This window comes from Cucurbita pepo, chromosome LG01 (genome assembly GCF_002806865.2).
Source record: "Cucurbita pepo subsp. pepo cultivar mu-cu-16 chromosome LG01, ASM280686v2, whole genome shotgun sequence".
Lineage (NCBI taxonomy): Eukaryota > Viridiplantae > Streptophyta > Magnoliopsida > Cucurbitales > Cucurbitaceae > Cucurbita > Cucurbita pepo.
The window spans coordinates 18597009-18604965 of record NC_036638.1 but is presented as its reverse complement, the minus strand read 5'-3'; the positions used below and the strand labels follow the sequence as shown (position 1 = coordinate 18604965).

The 7957-nt window shown below is 37.1% G+C and overlaps 2 protein-coding genes across 2 annotated transcripts in view; both read left to right on the top strand.

The window, feature by feature from the left end:
- The first annotated feature begins 3038 nt into the window (after positions 1–3038).
- LOC111795019 (uncharacterized protein YnbD-like) lies at positions 3039–5200 on the top strand. The gene is made up of 2 exons (XM_023677246.1): positions 3039–3799; positions 4848–5200. Exons 1-2 carry the CDS (start codon positions 3253–3255, stop codon positions 5066–5068), a joined length of 768 nt encoding a protein of 255 aa, XP_023533014.1. The 5' UTR covers positions 3039–3252; the 3' UTR covers positions 5069–5200.
- A 928-nt stretch (positions 5201–6128) lies between these two features.
- LOC111795027 (ferredoxin, root R-B2-like) overlaps positions 6129–7957 on the top strand; it is a 4724-nt gene continuing 2895 nt past the window's right edge. The window contains exons 1-2 of the mRNA XM_023677254.1: positions 6129–6284; positions 7579–7904. Coding sequence (XP_023533022.1) covers positions 7601–7904 — 304 coding nt within the window. The 5' untranslated portion in view covers positions 6129–6284; positions 7579–7600. The remainder of the gene's footprint in view (positions 6285–7578; positions 7905–7957) is intronic.

Below are 7957 nucleotides of genomic sequence, written 5' to 3'. Positions count from 1 at the left end.
TTATCATTTATTGTTCTCAGAAACTAATCTTTGGTTTCTCCTGCTGCATGTCTATGCAGAATGAGGTCAGCGATGGCGTTTCAGCACTTACCCTGTTACTTATTATATATTAGCTAGTGATTGCTCTAACTTCGTTGGATTGTTAGCTCTGCATCACGTGTGATTCTTACATCCTCACTCTAAATATAATTTCCATTGCTACAATAGTGGGTTTCAGTCTAGCTATGTTATGTTGCCATTGAATTCAGGGAGCTCTTGGTAGTCAGAAAAATGATGACTACTGCATTACTGTCCCAATGTTGACTTTCTTTTGATATTTGAGTTAAATTGAAGGATCTTCAGGATGTCGTCTATTTTGATTGCCAGTTGATAGGAGAAGATGCTTGGCGTTTTGCTCGACAGCTTGTCATAGTGCAAAGCCTCTTCATACTTGTGGTAACATGTGAATTGTTTTGTTGTTGCAATGCACTGTGTAGACGTAGATGTACGAAATGGTTCTTTTTACACTTAATTCGTATCATTATTTACTTTTGTCTGCATTTTTCTCTATACCGAGTCCTGATTTTCTGTTAATATCCTTATTGTTTCTGAGGCAAGCATTCTCTCTTGCATGGATTGATGGAAAAAGCTCAAAACATCATCTCAGTCATAGCTGGAAGGACAAATGTTCAAGATCATATGGTCCTACTCACTGTAATGATTTTCTAACCTGGTACCGTTGTTCGTATGGCTTCATTTCATTTCTTCATTTTCTCATAAAAATGCTTCACCCCTAGGTCGACGATAAAATCGTTTGTTGGTTGCATCTGTCTTGGCTTCATTGTAAAGTCTTTTTTCTTTTAAAGATCCAGTTTTTAGTTGTCTTGTGGAGTACATGAGACTCGAGAAGTATGATCCCTGGTGAGTAGTTTCACAACGTTCTGATTTCTTCATCCTTGATTGACTTTTAAGGTTAAGATATAGGGGTTTCTTCTTTCTTTGGTGCATTACGGCTAGGGCATGCAAGTCATTCTTAATAACAACTACATTCTGAATGAAAAGATGAACATAATAGTCTTTTGCATGATTTTGTCTTTCTCTTCCGTTCTTCTAAGTTCATGATGTGCCTTCAAATTTTGTGGTGCTGCTAGATCCATTTTGTTCTCTCATGATGATTTTTGTTTGGTGTTAGTCTGATGCTTGTTTTTTGAAGAACTGGTTCATAGACATGTCTATTTCATCGAGCCTTTTTTAGTGCCCAAATTATGGAGGGTGTAGTCCTTGTTGATGGGTCGTTTCTTTGGCTAGATCCATTTCGTTAACTGATATGTATAGATTGTTGAATAATTTGGAAACATGGGGTTACATTTGGACTGGTGCACCCTATTTGTTGTTTTCCTTTATTGCCTTGTTTTGTTCATCTGTTCTCTAGTTTAGGTGACTTTGTTTATATTTCATTTTCTGCTTTCTTTCCTATCTGGTAAATTGAATGGTGAACAGAACAACCTTATTTCAATTATCATTTAGCCTTATAATTCTTTGTTACAGTTTCACGATTTTTAAATTTTCCCGACGACTTTCGGTTACATATTGCTTAGATTTGGTATGAACTTTTATTTATGATAGGTTCATTTAACTTCTGACCAATAATTTGATTTGCGATATTCGATTCGAAATGAGGCATTTATGTGTCGAACAAATCATATTCTTGCTGTTTGCTGCATTTCTAACCTGCCATATCTGTGCTACTAGCTATACAGGCATTCATTATCTCAATTTTTTACCGCAGGATAGTTTCTGTGAGATCCTACGTCGGTTGGGGAGGAGAACGAAACATTCTTTATAAGGGTGTGGAAACCTCTCCCTAGCAAATACGTTTTAAAAACCTTGAGGGGAAGTTCGAAAAGGAAAGCCCAAAAAGGACAATATCTGCTAGCGGTGAGTTTAAGCCGTTACATTTCGTTCTTTGAAGGACAAAGCCTCATAGGGACGGAGTGGTCAAAGCTTTACAAGGTCAAGGTCAGAAAGACGGAGATTCAGATCCCAGAAATCATTGCCAGAGCGACTGGCGAGCGAGTGGTCCGTGGCCAAAAGCGCTCTAGTTGATGGCATTCCTCTCCGCGGCTATCGTGGGAGAAACACTTATGAAGCTTCAGAAAACTATAAGCTTGATGATGCTGTGAATAGGGTTGAAATTGACTTGAAATGAAGCAAAAACAACAGAAGCAGATGCAGCAGGAAATATTTGTTATTGGTGAGAGATGCCTTCCTATAATGGTTTTATTTCACTAAGGTAAATGGTTACGAGTCGAACTTCGAACCTCAAAAACTTGTAATAGCTATCTTATTTATTAAGCTAAGCTATGTTTAGAACGTTGATATTTTAGCTTATGGAACTTCATATAGCATCACAATTCAAATATTTGTTAGAATTTTAAAGCGAAGTAACAATCCAAATTCACTACTAGCAGATATTGTTTTGGACTTTTCCGTATGAGCTTCCCTTAAGGTTTTCAGATGCGTCCACTAAAAAGAAGTTTTCACACCCCTTAACGAATTAATTTAAGATTACTTTTTTGAGTTCAAGTGGGCCTTAATATTTTATTGTCGATTTAAGATTATTTTTTTGAGGTTAACCAGTAAAAGTGTAATTATTAAAGTGAGCATTAACATTTTATTGTCATGATTTAAAGTTACTTTATTGTCATGATTTAAAGTTACTTTTCTGGATTTTCGGACTAAAGTTGAAATATAAAAAAAAAAAAAAAATTGAAACAAAACACATTTTATGAGGGTTTTTNTATTACAATTATTAAAATGAGCATTAATATATTTTAGAAAATACAGTTTTAAAAATTTTGAAGTGTCCTCTTTTATATTTTTAATTTTTATTTAATAAATTAAAATTTTAAAAAAACTAATTGATTTATCAAATTTGAAGAATTTATGCTTAAATAAAATATTAAATGTAAATAAAAATAGGTTACAACGAAATTCATTGGCTCATTTAGTTCGTTACGGCTGAAATTTCCCCCTTTATAAATGTCTTGAAATTTATAAGAAAACAAGAAAAACAATTCTTTTTCTCCAATTAGCTTCCTGTTCAGCGAGGATTGGTGGACAATTCTCGCTGATGCTTCTTCATCCAGTCCTCTTCGGTCTCCAAGATTCTTAGGAAATCGCGCTACACACTTACAAGCTGTAAGAATCCTTTTGATTTCCCGTTCTGATCTTCATCTGAGTTTGAATTTTCCAGAATTTTAAGCCTCCAAGATGATGAAACCAGGATTATCATTATTGATAGGGTTGAAGGCAGCAGCTCTGTTCTCTCAATTCCTGTTCCTTAGATTCTATGGCTTCAGATTGTTATCGATTCCTTTCTTGTACGCTTCTTTAGTTTCTCTCTTGGTTTCAATCGCTTCTCTTCCATCTATCAATCTTCCCCTGCTGTTGGGGAAGAAATCGGATGGGACTTTTCCTGTTTGGTCGATCGTGATTTTTGGTCCCTTTTTGTTTTTCGTTCGATTTCTTCCTTCGTTGCGTGGATTGTACCTTAAGGATGATCCTTACTCTGAAATTTGTGAGGGTGTTTATGTTGGGGGGTGGCCTTGTTCACCTGATCGATTGCCTCCTGGTACTCCTGCCGTTGTTGATTGTACTTGTGAACTGCCGAGGCGTTTGGAAGTCTCTGGGACTGGTTACTTGTGTGTTCCAACTTGGGATACGCGGTCTCCTCAGCCTGAAGAAATTGAAAGGGCTGTTCGGTGGATTTGTAAGAAGAGAGAGCTGAAGAAGCCGGTGTTTATTCATTGTGCTTATGGTAAGTTCACTAGCCCTAATGATTTGATGAGGCATTATGATTTTCTAGTGCATTGAAGTGGATTAATTGACGTCTGTTGTTTATATAAGTTTAGTTTAAGAGATAGAAGTTTTCCCTGGATCTGTATGGATGATTATGCTTCTATGATGATTTTTGTTTGGTNGTAAGTTTAGTTTAAGAGTTGGAAGTTTTCCCTGCATCTGTATGGATGATTATGCTTCTATGATGATTTTTGTTTGGTGTTATTGTTTGATGCTTGTTTTTAGAAGAACTGGTTCATAGACGCGTATATTTCATCGAGCCTCTTTCAGTGCCCAAATCGTTACAAACTGAATTTTTTCTAGTTGTAGAGGATGACCACCATTTCCCGCTTGAATAAGGTTGTCTCCCATCCTCAGGCACTAAGGGGCCCTGTCTCTAACATTGTTCTTAAACGATGCTCCCGACAGTGCGAGCTTCAACTCGATAGGAATGGAAGAACTGATTCCATGGATTACTTCTCACTTGATTCTTAGTTCTTGAATGATAGTGCCTAGGTTGTCTATTTAATGTCCTACAATCTTTNTTAGTTCTTAAATGATAGTGCCTAGGTTGTCTATTTAATGTCCTACAATCTTTTCAATGAGAACCAAACTAAAGAAATAGACTCCAATCATGTAAAATAAGATCTAAACGATAATCCTAGAAAACGCTATCGCTGAAATCCGAAGACAAACATAGAACCTTATGTATTATCAAACATCACTCGGGTTCATATCAACACCTCCTACAATCTTGGATTTCTCACATTTTTTCTGGGATTTGCACACTACTAGGTGCTTGGTTCATGGGCTAGGTTGTAATACTATGACGTTTTTACCTCTCATGTTTGCTATGTCCTCTTTGCAATCTGATAAGTCACTGGACATGCGTTCCTGATATGTTTGCACTGCTAGTGAATATTTGATATCATTGTCTGTGGAACAAGGATCCCATATATTACATTTTGCAAGTGACCAATTGACCGAAGTAAGGTAACGATATCGACGTCGTTCTTCGTTTTTTCCAGGCCATGGAAGAAGTGTTGCTGTTACATGTGCAGTGTTAGTGGCTCTTGGAGTGGCAGAAGATTGGAAAAATGCAGAGAAGATAATAAAAGAGAAACGATCTTGCATTCGAATGAATCCTTCTCATCGTAAAGCCTTGGAAGAATGGTCGAAACATCGGTTATCCGCTCCGAAGAAGAAGAAAGATAATGATGTGAGTTCTATGCTTGTTTCTGGTATCTGAGGAGCAAAAAGATGAACCTCCCTTTGTAACCTTGTGCACCTTACTTATTGCTTGGATGACCATTTGATGTAATGGATGAAGTTTAAGTACTGCTAATATTAATAGTTAAACAAACAAACTTTGTTGCAAGAACTTCTCATCTCTCTATTTTGGCTTAGTTCTTCAATTTTTGCCTGCAAGTTGTTAGTTCAACTTTGAAGAGTAGGACACGAGTATGCACATGGGCCGTTCACGAAATGAGATTCTGACCGAGAACAAAAGCTCGTTTCTTCAAAGACCTGTTTATTTCATCGAGCTTCTTTCAGTGCTCAAATCATTATAAACTGAATTCTTTCTAGTTGTAGGAGATGATGAGAGTATTCATCATTCCCAGCTTGACTAGGGTTGTTTCCCACTCCCATTCTCGAGCACTAAGGACCCCTGTCTTTGACATTGTTCTCGTACGATGCTTCCCTTCGGTGCGTGATTGACGTGTTGCTAGCTTCAACTCGGAGGAATAGAAATAGAATTAGATAGATGCTTGCATTAACGGTTTTTGCTCAGATTTAGAGAATCCCTAAAAAGCCTCGTGTTCCACCTATTCCTTCAGTTTCGAGGGAGTAGCTCAGTGTGAAGGGTGGAAAATATGGAAGCGGCAACCTATGGATTATCTTATATATAGGTGAAGCAAGCTTGCTCGGTCTTCCAAATGCTTCTTGTGAGCTATTGATAGAGTTTGTAATGCAATTGATATGACAACAAAAGTCATTGACCGGTCGTCCTTTTCCTTCCGTTTGTCCTATATTAAATGAATAACGTGATTCAACTCAATCACACCCGAAAATAGAGAGTTGAGTTAGGTTATGAACCAACTCAATCACACCAGAAAATAGAGAGTTGAGTTAGGTTATGAACCCTATTTCTCTAATCCGACGTCTTCTAATTCTAAATTGTTTCAATTTATGTGATTTTTAACCTTTAAATTTCTATCAACCGAATATAATTTTAAAAACTTTTATTTATTATTTGTATTATTAAAAAGAAAATCATAATAACGTTAAAATAGAATCGGCGTAGAGAATCAAGGCCTCACTTACCAACTCGAGGGTCCTTATTGGGAGTTTGCTCTTAAGAAAGGAAAGACGACGACAAACACACCGGTGCTCTGCATCTACCAGCGGCGTTAGGGCTCACTTTCCATTTCTCTTCACCGACACCTCCATTTCCACACTTCGCTGTAAGATCTCTCTCTTTCTTTCTTTGTTCTTATCATTCTCATCGTTGTTTTGCTTATATTCCGTTTTCATAATTATCTTCTCCTGTTCGTGCTTTTATCTGTCCTTTTCACTGTTTTGTTTCCGACCTAAGATTCTGTAAGTTAGTTTTTTTCGCTTTTTTTGTTACTCGCTGCTTATTTTGGTCACCGGTGGATGCTTTTTGCGGATTTTTGATGTGTTAGTGTCGGTCGAAGTGTGGATGATCAACTTTTTGGTATTATAGACGCTTGATTTCTGATGATTCTTGATCTTTGATTTTATTTGATTCTATTTTTGCATTGTAGAGTGTTAGAAGTCCACCGAGAAACGCTTGAGTTTTGTTTCTGTTCTTTTTTTCGTTTACGAATAGTTCAGGCCTTTGTTGTTACTACGAGATTCAAGAGGATTTGCTCTCTTTTTTTAATTTTTTTTCTGGAACTTGATCTTCTGATGTCACTTTATATCGTTGCGTTTGCTCGATAATATGTGTAGTTCTTTCAATTCCAAGTGAAGAGTTGTTAACGATTTTGTAAAAGAAGTTCTGTTTGCTTTGAGGTACTGTGCCGAAAAATTTTAGGATCTCGACCCCTTTTTTTGCTTTCTTAGTCTCCAATCATGCACCAAAGGAACTTTTCTATTAGTCCTTATTGTGCTAGGCACTTCAGCCTGTTATGGAAGTATTCTTTGTTGTCGTAATTCAGTCTTTGGTCAATGTTTTAAATTCTTTGATGTTTGTGTTTCATATTTTCCAATATTTTAGTATGCGTTGTTATAAGGTATTTTAACCACAATTGTATTTGGCTTTACTTGTTGATCGGTTTAAAATTTGATTTTTGTTCAAGAATGAAATGTTATTAAAACTTTCCATGTCCAGTTGGTCATCTGGAACTATGAAATGTTATTGAAACTTTCCATGTCCAGTTAGTCATCTGCAACTATCTCACATCCTCGATTGATTGTTTTTCAAAACTCCCACTCAATTTTTAAATTGCTGGAGCTTGTGTGGAATGAGCGTAGTTGATGGAATCTCCAGCATTTTGACGCGATTATGTGAAAAATTATGAAGTTGTTTTGTAGTCAAGATCTTGTATGTTTCATTTTGCTGGTTTATCTTTTCATCTTCATTTCCTAATAATAACGTGTATGATTTCAAGGGTAGAAGTAGCTAAGTTGCTGTGTACTTAATTATCTCTAATCTCCTATTGTGTCTGATCGATGATCGAGGTTTTTCTTTCCTCCTGTTTAAATTCCCTTATTTTATTTTCATGGCTTCAGCTTTCACTACTCAACTCCGATCATGTCGACGGTCAGACTCCCAACATCCTGCTTGATCAGAAATGCTACACCAAGGAAATCCTGTGCGCTAGTTCAGAGGCCATCTTCCTTGGGCTCCTTTAGGAGTGTATCCCGGGCATTTGGATTAAAGGCTTCCTCATTCAAAGTGTCAGCAATGGCTTCTTACAAAGTGAAGTTAATTGGACCAAATGGTGAAGAGAATGAGTTCGAAGCCCCTGATGACACTTACATTCTCGACTCGGCTGAGAGTGCTGGATTGGATCTACCTTATTCTTGCAGGGCTGGGGCTTGCTCTACTTGTGCAGGTCAAGTAGTTTCCGGGACTGTTGACCAGACGGACGGATCGTTCTTGGACGAC